This window comes from Podarcis filfolensis (assembly GCF_964270895.1).
Source record: "Podarcis filfolensis genome assembly, chromosome: 5".
Taxonomy (NCBI): domain Eukaryota; kingdom Metazoa; phylum Chordata; class Lepidosauria; order Squamata; family Lacertidae; genus Podarcis; species Podarcis filfolensis.
In genome coordinates this window covers 22224804-22248687 of record NC_139608.1, presented here as the reverse complement: position 1 = coordinate 22248687, position 23884 = coordinate 22224804, and the positions used below count along the sequence as shown (strand labels likewise).

Here is a 23884-nt window from a genome sequence, read left to right as displayed (position 1 = left end):
GAAAAATAAAGATCAGCCTTGCTTTCACTGCAGCCTCCATCCATTCATCTCTGACCGATCAGACTTAGGGGACTCATTCCCTTGGGGAGTTGGGCAGCAAAAGCCAACCACCTCTATTTTTCTATAATACATTTAATAGTAATAGCAGCAATAATAATAATAATATTAATAAGGCTGTAGCCATTCTGTGGTTTTAAGCTATGTCAGACTGCAGTGGTGACCCTACTTATTTTGGAATAATCCACATTGTATTCAGTAGGACTTCAGTAAAACGTGGTTAGTATTGAGCTCTTAGTCTGTTTCGTAGAATTGTAGAGTCAGGAAGGAGCGCAGAGGATCATCTAGTCCAACCCCCTGCAATGCAGCAGTCTCTGCGTGGGCTCAAACCACCAACCTTCTGATTTAACGGCCAGACACGCTGAGCCATTGTTGCAGCAAAACTACACACACACACACAGTGCATGACCTGTGGTTTTAGGCTAGAATCCAAGGCACAAGGAAGCTTTGTTTGTGAGTCTTATCCTGAGTAGTACTCAAGCATAGGATTGTGCTGTTAATGATCTCGGGGAGAATCTTCCATGTACCAGAGCCAAATCCAACAGGTCCAAAGTATTGTCCCCAGTGGCACACATGATTAAAATGGGAAAGTGTACACATTTGGTTCTATAAGACTACTAAATGCACTGCTTATCTCTGTACCCCATCTATGCAACAAAACTTAATGTGTCTAATAAAGTTCTCTCTCTTCTATGAAAGCACCTGCTATGGTAAACCCTTTAGTCTTTAATGTGCCCTAGAGGGGTTGACAATATGGTATCCCAACCTGCCACATGGGGGTGCATAATAATGCCATCCCCTATTCTGAAGATAGACTATAGTCCAAGGCCTAAAACTGCCAAAGTTGTGACAATTGCTACGGGGAAGGCAAAACCTGCAGAGCAGGGGAAAATTCCTTCCCAGCTCTGAGAAACAGCAACCACTGTGCAACCGTAGCAGCGTCCACGGACCTAGGAAGAAAGGTTAGCCTGCAAGAAAACACATTAAATTAGGAGGGATGGGTGACACTCCAGAGACCGACTGGGACAATGGCCAGCAGGAGCCTGCCCTACCTGGCCCTCGCCCTGCCCCCTGCCAGCTGTCCATTGGCCAGCTGGAAGGGGGCGGGCAGACAACAATGGGGCGGTGTCACCCGGCCTTGGGAAGCCCACGCCCACCGCTGTGACAGGTGAGTGGTAAATACTATAATTGGCTATTGCTATTTTGCAGTTATAATTTGCTGTATTATTTTTTTATACTTTGTTGTGATTATTATCAGCATATAAATTATGTAAATAATAAATACATAGATGAAAAAATGTTTTAAGTCTGTACACTTCAGTCCATAAGGAAACAGCACTGAATCTAAATTTCAGCTTACTGTTGAATTAGAAATATTTCAAAGATTCCTGGTGGAGAGTAAGAATATTTTTCCTATTTTGCTTTTATATATACATCTTTGTGACTTTTATGCACTGCTTGAGTTGCTATCTTATCCAGCTTATTTCATTCCAGCTCTGTGAGATACCAAAAATGGTCTTGTTTTTCTTTCTGAAATCATTAGTGGAATTACTGGGCTTTAATGGCAATTAATGCTCCTTTTGTTGTGTTGGGGATTAATGTTGTGATGCTGCTAAGTGGCTGCTGAATAGCGTTTATTGCACAAGGCTCCTTTTTATCATTCAATATTTGCATTTCTCTGAATATATTTTTCTACTGTTTCACTTCCCTACTTTCAAACCACTGATTGATCCCCCAGAGGAATTGGGGGGGGGGCGAGAAGGGAGGCATGAAGAAAGAAGCTGGAAGTCTTTGTAGTAATATCCTGTTGTCTAGTATCCTGACTTCATCTCCTCATTCTCGGCTTCAACTGAAAAAGTAAAAAGAAATTCTTTAAATAACAAAACAGATTAAGTTAATTATTTCAGCAGCTTCTAATCAGGAAATTATACTCATTTGTTTATATGTGTTCACTGCATCCCTGTATGCACATTTTAATCCACTTTGCAGTGTGTTCACACACACACACACACACACACACACACACATACATACATACCATACATTTAAAATACACACCCTGGAATCCTGGAAACTGTTGTCTATCCCTCACAGAGCTATAATTCCCAGCACCTTCAATTTTCACCATGCTGCTTTCATTACAATCAAGCTTGTGTAACACTTCTTTAGGAAAGTGTGCCATTACAAATCTGCAGAATGTCATTGTCTCCTCACTAAAAATAATATTCTAAGCTGCCTGGACTTTGTTAGCTCAGAGATGGAAAGAAAGTACAGTCCCTACCAGGGAAGAATGGCAGACTAAACTGATGTACTAAGCTGAAATGGCAAAATTGACCAGAAGAATTGGGAATCAGGAAGAACAAAATGTTAATAAGAAATGGAGAAAATATATAGTCTATTAAAAAATTATTGTAAACAAGTAAAATTATTAGTAGGGTTGATATGACACTTGTAGTTAAAAGTTGGACTATGGATTAATTAACGATTTGATAGAAACTGGACTAGCAGATGAGATGCAGGAGAAAAGGTTGACATAAGGACCCACAAAAGGGGTGGAAGGAAGTCAAAGGGGATTTATTTACATCTTATTTGTTTCCTTTGCGATTGTTTGTAAGCCAGAAACCCAAAAATAAAATAATAATAATAATATTCTATATACATCTGTGGACGAGAAAGAGCTTTCATGTAAGAGAACCCAAATATGATTTTCAGACATACTTCTTATATAGAAATTAAACTGTACTGCACGACATAAGTTTTTACTTGGGAAATAGAAGCAGAGTGGTGGGTAGTGTGCACCTCTGGTTACGAACGCTTCTGGTTACGAACGCTTCAGGTTACGAGCTCCGCTAACCCGGAAGTAGCTGCTCCTGGTTGCGAACTTTGCTCCAGGATGCGAACGGAAACTGCGCACCAGAGGCGCGTGCACAGCAAGAAACCCCATTAGCGAAAGCGCGCCTCAGGATAAGAACGGTTTCAGCTTAAGAACGACCTCCAGAATGAATTAAGTTCATAACCAGAGGTACCACTGTAGTTTAATCACTAGGTGGAGCTCAATTTACCTGTGTCTGGATGGAGTAAGGTGTTTCCTGTTGCTGTTCTAGTTACATCCACACCATACATCATAGCACAGGGTTTCTTTCAATAAATCCTGGAAACCATAGTTTATCCATCAGTGCTACAATTCCCAGCACCTTAATGAGCTACAGTTTCCAGGAGTCTTTGGAGAAAGCTGTGTGCTTTAAATGTATAGTGTGGTGATTGTAGAAGCTGCCCAAAAACCTTGCATTGGCAAGCAGATTGGCAACCAGTTTAATTTAATGCTGAAAATGCCAATGAAGACTGGTGCTGGGACTGTAGCACACACGCATGCCCGTTAGAAACATGTAAATCCCAGAATGTGGAGTTCAATGTGTTCTTCACAAGTCTAGATGTAGGTGATCTGGTGTGTGTTTCGAATAAGTGGAAGGGGAGTGTCCACAGAATTTGTGATATTGGAAATAATTTGATGTAGAACTCATTGTTAATTTCTGCCTTCTGGGGCTGTTCTTCCAAGTCCTTTTTCCATGCCGGTGAAGAACACAAGAGATGTTTTTGCTGCCTAGGTAACCATAACATATTATCTATCCAGCTTTAGTTATTTATGCCATCACTTCTGCTTATGTAAATTGAAGATGCTCTTCAGAAGATTTTCACAAATAGCTCTCAAAATTGCAGTGTCCTTTTCTCGAGACAATTTCCATGAAGGCAAAATGTCTCCCTTTCCCTCCATTGCTTAGCATCTGTCACCAAAGGTTGTTTTAGCTGCAAATGTTGGATTCAGTTCATGATTACACAGTGGTTAGAGGAACACAGTTACATTTCCATGGTAATGTTGTTCTTTCTTAGTCTCTTAAATTGATTAATGGCATAGTGGTTGCTGACTTTTCAGACAAGGCAGTTAGCAAAAGCTCTACGTTTAACAAATCACCCTTTGAAACTACAAGGACCCATTGATGTAATTAAACATCTGGCTAGATTGGCTGTCAAGTGCTAAATGCAGCAAACTGAAATTTAATGACTGAATTTCAAATGTAATTGAATTTTAAACATTTCCTGATTATGTGCATTATCTGCATAGGTTTGCATCGGTAGGTCTGTAAAAAAGTGCTGTAAAAAGGTCTGTAAAAAAGTACTGAATATTTGGATAGGGAATTTTAAAAGTATGAAGAAGAAGAGTTTCATGCTGGCTTGGCCTGACAGGAATTCCCTGATGGGAATTGCCAGGAGCCATGTGTGTAGTATTGTGGGCTCAATTTTATGGAAGTCCCTTACAGTTGAAATTAGTCCCTGTCCTTGTTGAATGTCCAGCATTTACTGAAGACTGTTTATAATTAATCAAGCAGGGTTTTTAATTGAATTTTGATTTAAAAGCTCATTTTTAGCTTCATTGTATTTAGTTTCCTGCATATTGCTTCAAAAGGATTGTGGTTAAGCAGTATATGAATTGTTGAAATAATAATTTATCAATACCAATTGTCTGTTTGATTGGGAAGGAGGGAAGGCAAGGTAGTGGTAGTGGTAGTCACTTGGGGTGAAGTGGAAGAAAAATTCTGTTTACTAGCTGGGGTTAAAAAACTGGATTTATTCCAATGTATACAAAGTGGTGCCTTATACCTGTGCGAAATTGCTCACATTTGTGATATGCTCGAATAGGGAACAAATATGATGGTCATCTTTTCCTTACCACTTTGCTTCATTCACTATTCAGAGCTATTAGTAGCCAAGTCAGTACACATTATGCTTCTTTTGTATGTATTTCTTTCTTTAAAAACTCTGACGTAAAATAATAAGCTAGTTACATGATGGACTTTTGTGTAACAAGATGTTCCGAACAGATTATGAAAGATGAATGTGTTCCATTCACTAGCTTAAAGCAACAGAGAATCTCATCAAATAGAGAACAAATCTCAGTGAGTCCAATTACTAAGCGTTTACGATGTACATTTGTAGTAAGTAGTACACTGGCATGCTGCAATTTCAGAAATCATGGCTTCTCATACAGGTTCAGTGAAATTTGACTTCTTTTTCAGAGCTGAACTTCTTGCTCGAGCCTGCAAACAATTCAGTCGTGGTTCTTCAAAAATGCAAACTACTATAGTAGAACTTTGCTTACATGATAAAAAACAATACAGGAATATATAAAAGACACTGGCTATAATGGGCTATATTGTCATTTTCCTACAATAATCCTATGATGCAAACATTTTCAGAACTGGGGGAGAGGAGGGCTTATTAGATAGCCATATTATAGCCAGTTCAGCACTCGTGTACATCATTTCATCCAAGTCCCTTGACTTACCATTTTTTGTATACCATATTGGACCGAATATAAGCCGCACCTTTAAAATTAGAGGGGGGGGGAGAAAAAATACCGAATATAAGCCATTACATCCTTGCTGCTCCTGGCTGCATACTGGGGGGGGGGGGACGCGGACCGCGCTGCGTTGCCAGCAGCCTTTCTCCTTCCTCGCTCTCTCCCTTCCCAGCCTTGGGGGAGAGGACAGGGGACTACGTGTAGGGCAGGTGCTGCTTTGCCGTGCTCCTGGTGCTGTTTGCTGCGCGTTCTGGCTGCATACCGTAAGGTTGCGAATATAAGCCACACTTTAACTTTTCATGGTTGGAATTTGGAGGGAAAGTGAGGGTTATATTCAGGCCAATACGGTAATTGTTGCTATAGACATTTCTGAACATGGGAATAATACCACATTTCTGTGCCTTTAGATCACACAACAGAGAATCATAGAATTGTAGAGTTGGAAGGGACCACAAGGGTCACCGTGTCCACTCCTGCAATGCAGGGACCTTTTGCCCAATGTGAGGCTCAAACCCTGAGATTAAGAGTCTCATTCTCAACTGGGTTGGTATCGTTGGTTCATTACTAATTTTGCATCATATCCTGCTGTCAGCCTGACTTTCAGAGTGGTTTGCAGTTCCAATGTTGTTCTAAAACAATTGTTGGGGACAGCATTCCATAGGTGAGGATAAAAGGCCTCTCTTTAAACAACATGGTCACTTCATGTGGGATTTACCATGTCAAAAACTAAGATGATTTGCTAGACCTAAACCAGGCATGGGCCTGTGTCCCTCCAGTTGTTGGACTCTGACTCCCATGCACCCAATCCATTTGAGATGACTTCAAGTGATAGGAAAGTTATGTCTCTAATGGCTTATTCACACATGTGAAGAAGCCATTCCTACGATACCATTTCTTTCCATTGTCTCACAAAGCAGATAGAAGTCATAGAAATATTACCCTAGTTGCATGCTTTGGGAATTGACAGGTGAAGCATTGCTTATGGGTTTGGAAAAGAGAATTAAAAATATGATTAATGCATTTGGTTTTTTGGCCTGTGAGCATTGTCTAAAATTATAAGATGCAAAATGGCATGGAAACAAACATCTCGGAGCCTCTTATCAATCCATGGTAATCTTATATTCATTATTCTGCTAAATACTGCAAGGTGTTATGGAAATAACCCATTAGCATAACAACAAAACCTATTAGAGATTTATGAGGAATTTATAGTTCAGAATAAATGACCGATTTTAAAGGATGAAAATATGTTATTTATTTATTTATTTATTTATTTATTTATTTATTTATTTATTTAATACCCTTCCTTTTACCCTGTATAGGATCAACTCACAGCATGAATTTAAACAAATGTAGCTTAAAGCACAAGCTCAGTATAAATATTTTAAAAAACAAATAAGAAACCCTATTAAAAACAGCACTGAGAACCCTAAAGTCATTTGAAAGCACACACAAAAGAGAAACAAGAACGTACAACACCTGTTCTCCAAAGACTCTGCCATAGCAGCCAGTTAGTGGCCAAAGGCCTGTCTGAACAAACAAAAAGTCTTTGCTGGTGTAAGCAAAGCAAGGAGGGGGCCAAGCTAGCCTCTTGTAGAAGGGAGTCCCACAATCCGGGAACAGCTACTGAGAAGGCCCTCTCTTGTGTCCTTACGAAATGGGCCTGTGAAGGTAGCAGGACTAAGAGAAAGTTCTGCCCAGACAGACTCACATAGGGAAGTACCGCCATTTAGGTAGTCTAGATCCAAGCCAGATTGGGCTTTGCAGGTCATAACCAGTCTTCTGAATTATGCCCAGAAATGGGCCATTGGAGCTGTTGGAACAAGGGGTTTCTGTTCTTGAAACTAGCTTTGGTCAGCAATCTGGCAATAGCAGCTTGATCCTGCTGAAGTTTCTGAATGCTTTCCAAAGGCATTTCAGTAATCCAAACAGGATGTAACTTTCAAAAATTATTCAAAATGAGAAACAAAGAGACGTCATTCCACTTCACATACCACTGGCTCACAAACCACAATCCTGCATTTGGTTGGTGTTCTTGCAGCTTAAGCCTAAACATCTTTACATGGGAGTAATCCTACACCCATCGGAACATGTTGTTGCTGCTGTTTAGTCGTTCAGTCGTGTCCGACTCTTCGTGACCCCATGGACCAGAGCACACCAGGCACTTCTGTCTTCCACTGCCTCCCGCAGTTTGGTCAAACTCATGCTGGTAGCTTCAACATCGGAACATAGGAAGCTGCCTTTTACTGAGACTATTGGTCCATTGAGCTCACTATTGTCTACACTGGCTGGCTGCAGCTCTCCCAGATCACAGGCAGGGACCCTTCTGACTCTTACCTGGAACTTCTGCATATCAAGCAGGTGCACTGCATTGAGCTCTGCACCTTTCCTCGCAACTTGTAAGTCCAATTGAACTGACTGAACTTCTGATTAGAAATTTCCCTGTACGTCCTACTAAGTTGGGTAGAATTCGCCACTTGCGTGAGCTAATTTTAATCACTAGAATCCTAGAATTGTAGAGTTGGAAGGGACCCTGAGAGTCATCTGGTCCAGCCCCCTGCAATACTGGAATCCTGCAAACAGCGGTACCTGGGTAGTCTCAAATCACCAACCTTCTGGTTAACAACCAGATGCACTGACACATTGTGCCACTGGTATACTAGGGCTAATGAGATTTGGGATAATTTTAACTTGGTAGAATAGTTCATAATAGCAGTGCTATTTTTCTAGAGAAAAAAGGTGCCAGAACTCACTAATAATAATACTAATAATAATAATAATAATAATAATAATAATAATAATTCTACCCCGCCCATCTGGCTGGGCTTCCCTAACCACTCTGGGTGGCTTACAGCATATAAAAAATTGTAAAATCATCAGACATTAAAAATTTCCCAATACAGGGCTGCTTTCAGATGTCTTCTAAAAGTTGGATAGTTGTTTATTTCCTTGACATCTGATGGGAAGGCGTTCCACAGGGCGGGCGCCACTACCGAGAAGGCTCTCTGCCTCCCTTGTTCTCTTATAACGGCAATGGTGCCCACCTAAGAGGTGCCGGAACTGAGTTCCGGTGAGTTTTAGCAGAAAAAAGCCCAGCATAATACTTTATATGATTATGGCAATATTGTTTCTCTAACTTGTCTGGGCCAGAGGAAGCCCCATCTGTACTATATATTTCAAACAGTTGTGTGTTAAGGGTGCTGTTAAGGGAATAAGGTAAAAGGTAAAGGGATCCCTGACCATTTGGTCCAGTCGTGACTGGCTCTGGGGTTGCGGCGCTCATCTCGCTTTATTGGCTGAGGGAGCCGGCGTACAGCTTCCAGATCATGTGGCCAGCATGACTAAGCCACTTCTGGCAAACCAGAGCAGCGCACGGAAACGCCGTTTACCTTCCCACCGGAGCGGTACCTATTTATCTACTTGCACTTTGAGGTGCTTTTGAACTGCTAGGTTGACAGGAGCAGGGACCGAGCAACGGGAGCTCACCCTTTCGCGGGGATTCGAACCGCCGACCTTCTGATCGGCATGTCCTAGGCTCTGTGGTTTAACCCACAGTGCCACCCGCGTCCCACCTCACAGAGCTACAGTTTTTGGACGGGTTTAACAATCCGTCTACCCGGGGAACTCTGGGAATTGTGTGGGGAATAGGGGTCTGCTAGCAACTGTCAGCATCCTAAATGAACTGCAGCCCCCAGGATTCATTGGGGGAAGCCATGACTGTTTAAAGTGGTAGGATCTGCTTTAAATGTGTAGTGCAGAGGGGCCTGAGGTGTGGGTGAACAAGCAAGCAGGTGAACAGTTCCAGTGGCCCTTCTGTTGGGGTGTGAACCCTTGGCAGATGCTCAGCCATGCTGACCTTTGACCCTAACCCTGAAACTCAAATCCATCAGTGAGTTGTCGGCCTCTACCAGCAGTGGAGTTCAGCTTTCCAAAGGAAGTTCAGTTTCCTAATGCTCAGAGCAGCAGAGAGTTGATGTTCTGCTAAGGTCCGCTTTCCAACTAAATAGGAATTGATCTCTGGGGTGATGGCAGAAATCTGACTAATTTAGCTGAGAATGCTCTCAATACTGAGCTTCCCAGTTTTCAGTGTGATGTGAAATGCATTATTCAGTAGTCTGAAGCCACCCGGTAAGCTTGGGTGTAAGTGGCATCTGCTTTCCATATATTCCCAAGCTTTTTCTGCTTCCCTGCAAAGGGCTGGCTGGAGCACATCTCTTTGAAGTCACCTTCAAAAAAGGTCACTTTGACAACACATCCTTTTGCCTGCAAATGTCAGGCCTGTGTTCTGGTGTACATTAAAGGTCACAGGAAAAGAAAAGGGAGTGGGGGGGATTCAAAGAGGGAAAGGATGAAATCATTTCTCATTAGATATTTAAAAGGGTTTTAAAAATTTAAATCCGAGAGGGCTTCTAAAAATGATAAGCAATGCCCCATTTCCAGTGTTCACTAATGCATGAACCAGAGGAAGGAAGAGGAACTGTGTCTCCTTGCACACAGAGCAAGTAGCTCTTGACTGACAAATAAATGGGATGTGGTTGTTTACACTTAGGGATGCTTGAGAAATTCAGTTTCCATGGGTTCTGAGCTGAACTGATTTGATCTGCACCTCCTGGGCTAGTGTGCAGGTCTAAACTTAATTATTTGGATTTTACGCTTCTTCAGTTTTTGTGACACAGTTCTTCATTCCAAGAATATACCAAAATTTGTTTAAAATGTGTATTTTATGAGGAAAAAATGGGTTTAGAAATGGGTGCACTGAGATAAAATTCATATATATATATAACTATATATATATATAGTTATAAAGTACGTTTTTAAATAGATATTTAAATGCACACACATTTTATCGCAAAATGCATAGGGCAATAGCCAAACTTCATCATACTCCAAGTAGACTCATTGTACCCAATGTATTTGAGTCCCATGGGTTGTATTCAAAGAATCCCTGCTCAGAGCATACCCAGTGAAATGAATCAACCTTAGCTATGTTCATTAACAACAGTGAGTCCACTCAGAGTAGGACTAGCGTTGAATACCAGCCACAGATTTCAGTGGGCCTACCCTGAGTAAGACTTATTTGAATATCACCCCCGTTTAAATCAGCAGGAAAATTTGTATTTTGATGCAAATTTTCATATGAATTTGGGTTTGCTTTAATTCACAGATTAATGTGGACATGGGATGGAACTGCGTTATGAATGAACACATGCAAAATATTACCATGAATTCAGAAAAAAACACAGATCAGACACCAAACAGAGCTCAGTTTATGGAATTGCTGTACAAGGAAATTTATTCACTTTCTATCATACAACAGCAGTACATTACTTTACAATCAGGTTGAGCTGAGTACCACTTTTATGCTAAATCTTAATGCATCTAAAGTCTAACCCAAGATAAACACAACTAACCAGCGTTAAATTATCATCTGTAAAATTGTTTCCTACACAAAATATTGAACTCTCTTAAAAGAAAAGACACCCAGTTGAACAGGATTCTAAAAGTCAGGATGGTTTTTACTATTTCTAACAACTTTGGCCTATAATATTCCCTTCACAGTCTTGTTGCTAGTTCACAGTTCCAAAATATTTTTGCTTAGTTACAATTTGTAATTCAAATTAGGAGCTCCCTGCTTGGGAACAAAAACACTGACAAAAGCAAAGTAAAAAAATACCTTATTTCTAGCAGAACTTCTCTGGGCAGATCTGCATCCCACCACATACAGATTCCAGCTATAAAAATGTTTTCTTTGGTACATCCACAGGTGTCCTGTGCGAGAATCTCCTGCTTTGTACCATTGCCTCTAAAAAGTACTCGCAGCTTATTTCATTAAGGAATTCTCCATGACCCTTGGAGAAGTTGGAGTGAGGAAGTGTAACAAGCCCGTCACAAGCATTTTGAGAGCTCTAGGTCAACTTCTGCAAGTTGCATTTCACTTCTGCGCTGCACTTACTCACCTCTGTTCTAGCAATTTAAAAAGAGGGAGCCCCCTCACTTCCACCCTGTTCTCCATACACCATAAGAATACAATCTGCATTCATGGACTTCAAAGTTGCAACAGCACATGATGAGCCGAGATTGGAGTTCCGAATTAATAATTTGAAAGGTTGAAAATACCCTTTTGTATTGATGAAACTCAGTAGAGTCTGAAATATAAATTAATCACCGCCATTGGCAGACTGATGGCTTCAACACAGATTAAAAGCAGAGCACCAGTGAATCTCAGGCACCCCTTCTGTTGCCTTTGTAAGAGCATGACCAGAGTAAGAAGTAGTTGATTCAAACAATGAAATGTGGTTTTGGGGGGCAATCACTGCTCTTGTGGGATTCTTGTGGAAACAGGTTACCTGAAGTAGTCAAAAATCTTAAATCACAAGAAGACGTGTGGGGTAATGGTTAGAGTGTCAGACTAGGACTGAATAAAAATTAAAAAAAAAAAAAATTAAAAATTGTCCAGGGTCTGGTGACTTCTGCTTCAGTGTATCTGAAGAAGTGTGCATGCACATGAAAGCTTATATCAGAAAAAACTTAGTTGATCTATAAGGTGCTACTGGACAATTTTTATTTTTTATTTATTTCAACAGCATCAGACCAGCACAGCTACCTACCTGAATCTAGGACTGAAGAAACCCAGGTTCAAATCCCCACTCAGCCCTGAAGCTTACTGGGCGACCTTGGACCAGTAACCAAACCTCAGCTGAAACCTACCTCACAGGGCTGTTGTGAGGTTAAAATGTGGGGAAAGACCAAGTAGTTCCTCCAGTTCCTTGTAACACAGTTGGAATTTAATAATAATAATAAATTTTTATTTATACCCCGCCCTCTCCAGCCAAGACTGGGCTCAGGGCGGCTAACAACCAATAATAAAAACAAGCTGATTAAAATACAATTTAAAAGATTAAGATACAACATTAAAACATTAGGATGCAGTCTCTTCATAGGAGGGGAAAGGAAAAAGAAAGAGGGGGAGGGAATCAAACTGATTCTAAGCCAAAGGCCAGGTGGGACAACTCTGTCTTACAGGCCCTGCGGAAAGCAATCAGATCCCCCGGGGCCCTGGTCTCATGAGACGGAGCATTCCACCAGGCCGGAGCCAGAGTTGAAAAGGCCCTGGCTCTGGTTGAGGCTAATCTAACTTCCTTAGGGCCCGGGACTTCTAGGGTGTTGCTATATATGGACCTTAAGATATTGGGAGCTCAGAGCCGCAGCGTACGAACGCACCGCCATCTTGGAACGGAATCCAACTCTAAATGAACTTTAAATGAAATAAATAAGAGTTGGTAAATTTCAAGACTTGTTATACTAGTTATTCCCATATATGAGTCAGGGCCTAATCTTAGTTAGCCAGTTTCCCATTGGTATGTGACTACAATAATGCAGCACAGGCACAATGAAGAATTGACTTCCTCATATGAGATCTGAAACACGGTGTGCCCATAACTACAGGAAGAATCATTTGGCATCCCTGTCTACAAAATATGTAAGGCTACATTACTTTCCAACTTCATATATTTGGCCTGCGATCATATAAATTGTAACTCGTAAGAAGAGTTTTGCAGTACCGACATGGTGTTGAATTTGTCATCGCTGGAGAGCCCAATCTGTGATTCAGGTAAGCGACAGTGTTTGTACTGAATTGTCAAAACCAAAAGTTGCAACGCAGGGTCTCAGCTTTTTGGATAGCTTGTGCGATACAATACAAAGCAATTATGTCAAAATACATGTTTCCATATTTACAAGATGTAAATACTTAAATTTTAATAAACAGTTTAGAAGTAAAAAACCAAATGATGCAAAAAAACCTCACATAATTTGTTGTTATTTATATATGCAAATGTTTCGTAACTGATCTAAAATGTGAAACATTTTAAAAATCACCGTGTTAATGAAATGATTGCAAATGTGTGTTTTAAATGTTTAATGCTCTTTAACATTTTAGTTTGTGAGTAATGACAAACTGAGCAGTATGTTGCATCATATTGTTTCTGACTTTTGTTCTTTGGTACTGATTAGTCAGGGATTATCTTCCTTTCTAATTTTGGTTACCCAGGTTTAATGACAGTTTGATGTCATGCTAGAGTTGAACATTCAGTAAAACTGGACAATCTATATGTTGTTGTTGTTTTTTGAAACAGCTTAAACTGAACATATAAATTTGCTTCCTTTACATCCTATACTATAGCTATCATCAGAAGTGCACCCCCTTCCCCATGTGATTAGTATTGGGTGTAGGGTAGAGTTGGGACAAGCCCATGGACCCTGTCACGTTCATTTCTCAACTCTGCAGCCATCCGTGCAATGGGGATTAATCTTCTACAGAACATAAGGAGAGACCTACTGGATCAGGCCAAAGTCCCATGTAGTCCAGCATCCCATTCTCACAGTGGCCAACCAGATGCCAATGGGAAACCCACAAGAAGGACCTGACTGCAAAGCACTCTTCCGGCTAGAGATTCCCAGCAGCTGGGATTCAGAAGCATGCTTGCTCCAACATTGGAGGTAGTACACAGCCATTATGGTTAGTATCCTTATTTGTCATTTTTTTTTCCTAATTCCCCTTTAAAGCTATCCAATTTGGTGATCATCACTAGGGATGGAAAAATTGGCCCTTTTTGGTTCTCTCAATTTCTCATTTTCCCCAGTCTTAAATTCAGCTCTTCACATTTCTGCTGCAGTTTGCAGGTCCATATATATAATTCCCCCCCCAGCAGTGCAAATTTATCATAATAAGCATCTTTTTGCGTGCAGTTTTGACTAATGTACACATTTTTGGAAGCAATTTCTTATAATGCAATTTTGTAGATTATTTTCACCAATGTATTGTTTTATGCACATTTTCCTCTTAATATGTGCATTTTTGTCAACATTCTTGGGTGGAAGAACTGCATTGCAAAATTCAAATTAGTGTGAATTTTGAAGGATGACTGTGTTTCAGTTCTCATTTTGTTCTGAAAAGTGCAAATCTGATAGATTTGGCTTTAAATGCATACAAAATTTAATTTCTCCCCATCCCCAATCATCACTGCTGAATTCCGTGGTTTATGTGCTGTGTTTGTCCTCAATCTTCCAACATTCAGCATCACTGGATTTAGAACCCTGGAGGAGCTTATTCTGAAACATTTTATTATAATAAAAAAGTTTTGAAGTAAATGATTAAAAACTCTGGTCGGAAGCAGCTCTTCAAGCAGATCCTGTATATTTCCAATGGTAGGTAGCTCATTACTGAAAACCAAAACAAATGCAATAAAGCATTAATTTAGAAAAAAAACATTATCTCCTCCCTTCCCTGGTAGCCCATTAGAGCTGCTTTAAAAGCTTTGACTACAATTCTGCACGCAATTAAGCTGCTTAAATCCTGCTTAAATGATATGCAGGATTGTGACCCTTGCTGCATTATATCTTGATTTCTATCTTAAATGTGCTGACGTTTTCCATCGCCGCAGCAATATTCTTAACTCTGATTTGATGTCCAAGCAAAAAAAAAGAAGAAAGAAGAAAGAACAGAATGTATTGACTCAGAAAACCCAGATTATTCAGGTCTGAAGTAAACTGTTTATTTTAGTTGCTGGCACCGCTTTCTTCTCTTTTTCTGTATGCTTTGTTTAACATTTGTATCTCCTCTTGATAACCTTCTTTCTCCATGTGTTGCCTTTTACTATTCTGCCTGTGGGCTTCCACAGTGTCCGGGATTGATATGTTAATATCGTTGTTGGGATTGTTTGACGGTATGAAGAGCGAATAGGAAGCCGTTTCCCCTAAATCACACGAGACAAATCTGTTCTCTTTCCGAGAATAGCGCAAGGATGGAGACCGGACTTGGGTTGATGACTGGCTGATGTTGCTGATGATTGACACTGTGTCCATAGCTTCTTCATTGTCACAAATTTCAAGCACTTCTAAATGGATCTTGACGCTCGTGTCAGCAAATGTGGTGGGAGAATCCTCAGGGTTTGGCTCATGACCCACGCTCTTGGAGCGATACACTTCAATTTTCTTCGATGTGGGCGTTATTTTCTGTCCCTCCGTGCTTACCTCATATGTCGATAAAGAGAGGGTTTTTCCTGTAGGCGCATGGAGAGATACGGTCCCTTGAAATGCACACAAAGGAATTGCTAAGGAGCCACCTGAACGCTGGAAAGAAACAAAATTGTTAATATTCCTTCATGTCGCTTCCACAAGTCAACAAGCCATTGTTAACAAACTAATTGTGCCTCACTTATTATATTCATTGCTGAAAACACAGCAAACCAATTATCCCTCGCTTATTTGCATTGCTGAAAATGCACTCTTTGCTTTCTTAGATGCCATGAATTTAATCAACAGTATGAAAACATGTCCCCTTTCTTAAATTTCACGGTTCTTTATTGAGTTATAATACTACAATGCAAGTTCTACAAAAATGGTCTGTGATGTATTTAATAGGGATGTGCATAGGTTTAAACTTCCATTCTGTTACTGATTTGCTCTGTGCTCCCTCCTCTACAACCTATACCTCATGTTCTGAGTCACTCTATAAAATGATGTTCTGTGTTCCCCTTTCACTATAATGGGGAATCTTAAAGCTGCTATAACTTTTTTGCCTTTTGGTCAAAGTGGGTGAAATTTGCAGGCACGAGAGTGCCTTTAGAATGGATTAAGCCTGCCAAATTGTATACAGATAGGTCCAGGAACTTTTTATGGGGGAAGTAAAAAGGATTCACTTTCCTCCATGATCCCAAAGGAGGGCAAGTGGAGTGTATTCTGATGTCTACATTTTTTAAACTTCACAGTTTCACACTGGCTTTTCCAGTACTTGCTCATTTCTTCTGACAGCCTCAAGCTATATTTCCTATCTAGAATGCTACCTGTAGAATTCTAAATAGTTCTGGGTTGGTTGGTTTTCTTAAATTAAAGCAGAGCCATGTAGGAATTGGGGTTGGGTGTTTTGTTTTTAACTCTTTAAATAGAGCATTTAACTTTTTAAAAAATAATCTGCTACTGTGGTTTAAAATAAATACAGAGCTCTTCATTGCTGTGCTGGAAACATTTTGGACACCCTCGATTGTTTCAAATCACACAGACCTAGAGAAACATAGATATATAGTGGGGCAATGAGCTATAAGACATAGAAAAGAAAAGGAAGTCCTAATCCAACTTTGATTGGTATTCATATCTCTCTTTGACTTGGGAGGGGGGAAGACTCTTAAATCAACAGATCTGCTGCATTATTTGGCTGAACCCCCAATATTTAACTCTTCTACAACTGACTTAACCCATCCTCATAAAACTGCCCTCCCTCCTATGTGACCTTCCATCTTCATAACATCCCAACCCCAGAAAGCGCAAGCCATGTAAGATGCAATTAACAAAATTTGTAAAGAAATGAAAGCGAGGGGAGTACAAGAGAAATAGTGAATGGCAGTTAATAAAACCAAATTAAATCAAGTAAGCATATTAAACATGAAAAGGCTACCTAAATAGACAGACTTTTAAAGCATCCTTGGTTGCTATGGATGACTCAAAGAGGTGGGTTACTTACGCAGTGAATGTTGGCTGTGGTTGTGAGAATGACATCTGTATTTTGGGTGGGGCAGTACTCTGGGAATGGGGGAATTGTGTGAAGAGCCTGTTTGCATGCTATTGGTCCCTTGGCCCATCACTCAAGCTTGATATCACCTCTAGTTCCTTGCAAGTATTTATGGCGGGGCAGCCAGAGGCAGAACCCCTGCAACACCCAGAGTTCAGTGCTAAATGAAGGATGTGCCAGAAGACTTAGGACAGCCTTTGGACAACCTAACACTGAAGTAGCCAAGTGGAATGCAATTTGCTGCTTCCAATGTACACAGCATCAAATGATAAACATTTTTAGTTGTATTCTGTTCTGAAGTACAATCTATAATATTGTACTTTGATTGTATATTTCTCTTTTCTTATGTATTGATGTTCTTCATGGCTCTGGGGTCCTTTGGACCAAAGAGCAGTACGTATATAAATAAACCACACCATACTACACCACACCCCAGGCTACTGGAAGCTGGAGTCAGAATCTCAGTTGTGGCTCAACAGGGCTACATTAGTTACTATTCATATTACAAAACTGGGAAGTAACCAAAACTCCATCAGTAAATAATTGGACTCTCGATATGCTGACTTTGGTGGCACATGAAAAAAATATTTGATTACATGGACTTACAAAAAGAGGCCAATTCACAGCAGTGTGACAAGAATTTCACATTCTTCCGAGGTGGATGTGAAAATGAAGGTGCTTTTTCTAAAGGCATATTGCAGGAACCTATACACGAAGCATCAACATTAAAACAAGGGGAAGTGATAGAACATATGGTGCGACTTAATGCAGGGATGGTGGACTTTCTCAGCCGGGATTTCTCGCATTGCATTCTGGGAAACCTTCAGCAGTCACATGTCAGTGGTGGGCACTGGTGAGGGCTGTTGGCCTGAGGAGAGGAACAGTGGTCTTGGGAGTGACAAGAAACAGAGAGAAATGCCCAAGAGTCCACATTTGGCTCCAGGCCTGATTTTCCTTATTCCTGTTTGAATAGATTATTCTTTTTTTTCATATATATATTTTATTTTATAACACAAATAAACAACACAAACAGAAAAACAAACAATACAAACAAATTCTTGTCTTATCCTTATTTTTTCTAAACATTGTTAGGTGGGCTTCCCCAAGTCCCCCCATCTGATTTTCATTTTACCTCATCTTTAACAGTTTACATATATCATAATTTCTAACCATTTCTTTTATCACGCTTACTTTAACCATAAAAATCTTCACATTTTATCAGTTACAAATAATACTATTTTAAAATACACTATCTTCTACTTCTAACCCTACAGCCTATATCCATTTCCAAAACTATTCTAAGATTTAATTGTTGTTGTTGTTTAGTCGTTTAGTCGTGTCCGACTCTTCATGACCCCATGGACCAGAGCACGCCAGGCACTTCTGTCCTCCACTGCCTCCCGCAGTTTGATCAAACTCATGCTGGTAGCTTCAAGAACACCATCCAACCATCTCATCCTCTGTAGTCCCCTTCTCCTTGTGCCCTCCATCTTTCCCAACATCAGGGTCTTTTCCAGGGAGTCTTCTCTTCTCATGAGGTGGCCAAAGTATTGGAGCATCAGCTTCACGATCTGTCCTTCCAGTGAGCACTCAGGGCTGATTTCCTTAAGAATGGATATGTTTGATCTTCTTGCAGTCCATGGGACTCTCAAGAGTCTCCTCCAGCACCATAATTCAAAAGCATCAATTCTTCGGCGATCAGCCTTCTTTATGGTCCAGCTCTCACTTCCATACATCACTACTGGGAAAACCATAGCTTTAACTATACGGACCTTTGTTGGCAAGGTGATGTCTCTACTTTTTAAGATGCTGTCTAGGTTTGTCATTGCTTTTCTCCCAAGAAGCAGGCGTCTTTTAATTTCGTGACTGCAGTGATCATGGAGCCCAAGAAAGTAAAATCTCTTACTGCCTCCATTTCTTCCCCTTCTATTTGCCAGGAGGTGATGGGACCAGTGGCCATGATCTTCGTTTTTTTGATGTTGAGCTTCAGACCATATTTTGCGCTCTCCTCTTTCACCCTCAATAAAAGGTTCTTTAATTCCTCCTCACTTTCTGCCATCAATGTTGTGTCATCTGCATATCTGAGGTTGTTGATATTTCTTCCGGCAATCTTAATTCCGGCTTTGGATTCATCCAGCCCAGCCTTTCGCATGATGAATTCTGCATATAAGTTAAATAAGCAGGGAGACATTATACAGCCTTGTCGTACTCCTTTCCCAATTTTGAACCAATCAGTTGTTCCATATCCAGTTCTAACTGTAGCTTCTTGTCCCACATAGAGATTTCTCAGGAGACAGATGAGGTGATCAGGCACTCCCATTTCTTTAAGAACTTGCCATAGTTTGCTGTGGTCAACACAGTCAAAGGCTTTTGCATAGTCAATGAAGCAGAAGTAGATGTCTTTCTGGAACTCTCTAGCTTTCTCCATAATCCAGCGCATGTTTGTAATTTGGTCTCTGGTTCCTCTGCCTCTTCTAAATCCAGCTTGCACTTCTGGGAGTTCTCGGTCCACATACTGCTTGAGCCTTCCTTGTAGAATTTTAAGCATAACCTTGCTAGCGTGTGAAATGAGTGCAATTGTGCAGTAGTTGGAGCATTCTTTGGCACTGCCCTTCTTTGGGATTGGGATGTAGACTGATCTTCTCCAATCCTCTGGCCACTGCTGAGTTTTCCAAACTTGCTGGCATATTGAGTGTAGCACCTTAACAGCATCATCTTTTAAAATTTTAAATAGTTCAGCTGGAATACCATCACTTCCACTGGCCTTGTTATTTGCAGTGCTTTCTAAGGCCCATTTGACTTCACTCGCCAGGATGTCTGGCTCAAGGTCAGCAATCACACTACCTGGGGTGTACGAGACATCCATATCTTTCTGGTATAATTCCTCTGTATATTCTTGCCACCTCTTCTTGATGTCTTCTGCTTCTGTTAGGTCCTTACCACTTTTGTAAGATTTTCTAAGATTTAAATATTAACATATTTTTTCAAATATTCCTTAAACTTCTTCCAATCTTCTTCCACCGTCTCCTCTCTGGTCTCGGAGTCTCCCAGTCAAGGACATTCCCTAACATACCTTTATCATGCTAGCCTATATCCCAAGACTGGCCCCTGCTCCCTACCCCCACTTTCAATAAGTGTGGGAAAGCTTGGAAAATGGATTTGCCTGTAAAAGTCAGGAAAGGGTGTCTCATTTCACAATGCAGATTGTCAAGCCAGGCGGTGAAGGAGTTTCACAATTTACTTCCAAATCATCTGTATGAGGCTCATGTACACTGCAATGCTCTAGGCAGCTGCCTAGTGTTACCTAGTGGCTGCTTTGCGCAGCTGTCAGAGCTCTGGCTGTAAACATCTGGGGGATGCTTTGCGCTCAAGCCTCAGACTACATTAATGTGCACAGCCTGGAGTTTCAGTCTGAAATCCACTTAGTACATCTGAAGCACCCAGAAAACTGAGATGAATGAAGGCTGATTGTTCTAACACCGATCAAGTCCAAAAAGTGATTATGGTTTGAGGCGTGTCTAATTAAATTTCTGGAAGACAGGACTGTATCTCACAGGCCATGCAAGAATTCTTGGTATTGTTCCAGGAGAATGAATTCTTGCTGAATAGAATGGGAACTTGTAATCACTATGGATCTGTTTTTTCTCTTGTACATTTCAAAAAATAAGAGATGCAGGATATCTTTGAAAGTACTACCTTGTCTCTTTCCATTGCTTTGCTTCCCTCTTCCTTCCTCCCCTCTTTCCATGGTTTCCCAAAATGTAAAATTTATCAAGAAAGCCAGGGGTAGGCAATGTGGTGCCTTCCAGATGTTATTACAGAATCACAGAGTTGTAGAGTTGGGAGGGACCTCCAGGGTCATCTACCCCCTGCAATGCAGGAATCTCCACTAAAGCATCCACGAGAGATGACCATCCAACCTAAGAACCTAAAGTAAAACTTAAGTCTTCAAAGGTATAAGGTTTCTTTAGAACATAATTTTTACACCACGTTTGCATTGATTTTAGCTCAAGGTAGTACGAGACCAACTTGATGATGACCGCTAACTTAGATGGCGTTCAAAGATGATTTGTTTGTGAGGATGAGGCTACTAGCCATGATGGCTATTCTCTGCTTCCACAATGAGAGGCATTAATGTTTCTGAATACCAGTTGCTGTAAACTGCAGGAGTGAAGAGTGCTCTTGTTCTCAGGTCCTGCAGGTTGGCCATTGTGAGAACAGGCTACTGGTTTAGATGATCCAGAAAGGCTCTTCTTTCTTCTTACGCTGTACTGATTTTTGGATCTTTCATGTAGCCTAGCCTAATTTGGTGAGAAACTGCAGCTCAGTACTTGAGCACATCTGCAGCACAAGGCCGCATGTTCCATCCCTGGCATCTCCAGATAAGACTGGAAAAGATCCCTGTCTGAAACCTGGGAGGGCCACTGCCAGTCAGTTTAGACAGTGCTGAGCTAAACAATCATAGAACTGTAGAGTTGGTAGGGGCCTTGAGAGTCACCTATTCCAACCCCCTACAATGCAAGAATCAAAGCTAGGTGGTCCAATGACAGGGCTTGGTAGAAGGAAACTTCCTAGGTTCCAAATTTCACAATTCAGCACTTTTTCTAACTTCATGTCTTTGAATTAAGGCCACTTAGCTCTTCACGGGTGGCGCTGTGGGTTAAACCACAGAGCCTAGGACTTGCTGATCAGAAGGTCGGCGGTTCAAATCCCCACAACAGGGTGAGCTCGCATTGCTCGGTCCCTGCACCTGCCAACCTAGCAGTTCAAAAGCATCTCAAAGTGCAAGTAGATAAGTAGGTACTGCTCCGGCAGGAAAGGAAACGGCTTTTCCATGCGCTGCTCTGGTTCGCCAGAAGCGGCTTAGTCATGCTGGCCACATGACCTGGAAGCTGTACGCTGGCTCCCTCGGCCAATAAAGTGAGATGAGTGCCGCAACCCCAGAGTCATTCGAGACTGGACCTAACGGTCAGGGGTCCCTTTACCTTTACCTAGCTGATCATCACAGGATTTCCTTGCCTTTAATCTGACCATTAACTTGGTTGCCTTTAGCTAGCAAACTCATGTGAAAATGATGTTCCAGTGAATCTACTGGTGACTCTTGATTTTGACTTGAGGCTGAGTAGACACGGAATCCAACCCTCCCCCTGCTCTTCAATGCATAGACCTTGTGTGCAAACCACCTTGCTTCTCAGTGGGTAGACCTGATGCCCCCAAATCATTTGGCTTTTCTATGAGTAGACCAGGCACCCAAATATCCCTGCTCTCTGAAAATCCCTGCCCCTTTGTAGCCTGGATTGTGTTGACTCAAGTACTGGACTTTGTCTCAAGGGCTGATTCCTGACCTCATCAGCTTTGTAAATGGGTGTAGCGAGGATTTATGTTAGCGGAACAGGATTTATGTTGTGGGAGGCAGAACCAAGCTATCTGTGATATGATTGGTCAGTTATTTAAGTATTTTTATTTACTTAATTGGTTTAGGGGTGGCAGCTCCCCCGCCCCGCCCCGCCCCTTGGCTACACTCATGGCTCTGGTCAAGTACCAGAATGTTTTATTTAATTCCAGCTGTATTGATTCTGGAATGTTTAATTACGAAAAGGGGTTCCTGTTTCTAAATCACTCCTTTTAGTGAATATTAGGTGAGCCCTGAGCCAAAGGTTGCCATGAACTAAGTACAGTGGTACCTTGGGTTAAGAACTTAATTCGTTTTGGAGGTCCGTTCTTAACCTGAAACTGTTCTTAACACTTTAGCTAATGGGGCCTCCTGTTGCCGCTGCACCACCGCTGCACCATTTCTGTTCTCATCCTGAAGCAAAGTTCTTAACCCGAGGTACTATTTCTGGGTTAGTGGAGTCTGTAACCTGAAGCGTCTGTAACCTGAAGCCTCTGTAACCCAAGGTACCACTGTAACTGATATGCCTCATTTTTGTCCTCCCAGAACTTTCTTCACCTTTCTATACCCAGCTTTGAGACAGCTGCTTTCTGTACCTAGAAGGATGCCTGATTTTCTAGTGGGAGGAGCCAATAGCACCTCTGCCAATAGAGTCACTGCCTGTAGGACTGATGCAGACAAGGTGGTAAGGTGGAAACTTACATTAATAATATCCACTTAATGAACATAGAATCATAGAATTGTAGGGCTAGAAGAGACCCCAAGGGTTCTCTGCTCTAACCGCTGTGGCCTTGTTCCTTGAGGCAAAGGCTCACTCAGGAAGAAAGGCATACAGGCAGGTGTAAAAGGCTTCCTTGCCTTTTCTCTTTTTCAGAATTTGATGAGATACTGATGTGAGGGATGGCTTGCTTCTCAACAGAATGCATTTACTGAACCGACTCTGGCTAGGTTTCCCCAGCCTCTTGGGACAACTGAGAATCTCCGCACATTGCTTTAGGAAGCTTTGCTGTATTTTCTCTCGACTTGCCACCTCTTCTTCTGACTGCTGCGAGCGACTTATTTCAAGAGGCTCTGCTACGCACATCAAGCTCATTTAGGTATACAACAAATTGAAGGAAACAAGATCGACTGTGCATTGTGCCCCCTTAGATGAGCTTTGCTGCTGCTGCTGATAAATACAGGTTGAGACAAATAAGCCACAGTGCAGCTTACCAGATTGCCGGCAAAGACGTCAGAAAATGACACACTCTCAGTTGATGTATAGACCTAGAGACTGAAGTCGTTCGCTCCTCGCGCTGTATTGGTGTGCTATATTCATTTGCTCAGACATAGCAACATTTGCTGCAAATACTCTTCCAGTGTGAAGATTGCCTTCTATAATAAGGTTCCTACATTTCCTGGGAGGATAGGGAACTGCTGTGCCTTTAAGAATTGCACTGAAAGGAAAATTCCATCAGGCACAGCTTTTCTCTCCTATAATAAACTTTATCTGTCTGCCCTAAAGCTACATACA

At 41.3% G+C, this 23884-nt stretch overlaps 1 protein-coding gene and 1 long non-coding RNA gene across 2 annotated transcripts in view; one reads left to right on the top strand and one right to left on the bottom strand.

The window, feature by feature from the left end:
- LOC310762473 overlaps positions 1–23884 on the top strand; it is a 24994-nt gene extending 1110 nt beyond the window's left edge. The window contains exon 2 of the long non-coding RNA XR_014547994.1: positions 23246–23884. This is a non-coding gene — a long non-coding RNA (uncharacterized lncRNA). The remainder of the gene's footprint in view (positions 1–23245) is intronic.
- GPR149 (G protein-coupled receptor 149) overlaps positions 14128–23884 on the bottom strand; it is a 39231-nt gene continuing 29474 nt past the window's right edge. The window contains exon 4 of the mRNA XM_083613255.1: positions 14128–15544. Coding sequence (XP_083469381.1) covers positions 14972–15544 — 573 coding nt within the window. The 3' untranslated portion in view covers positions 14128–14971. The remainder of the gene's footprint in view (positions 15545–23884) is intronic.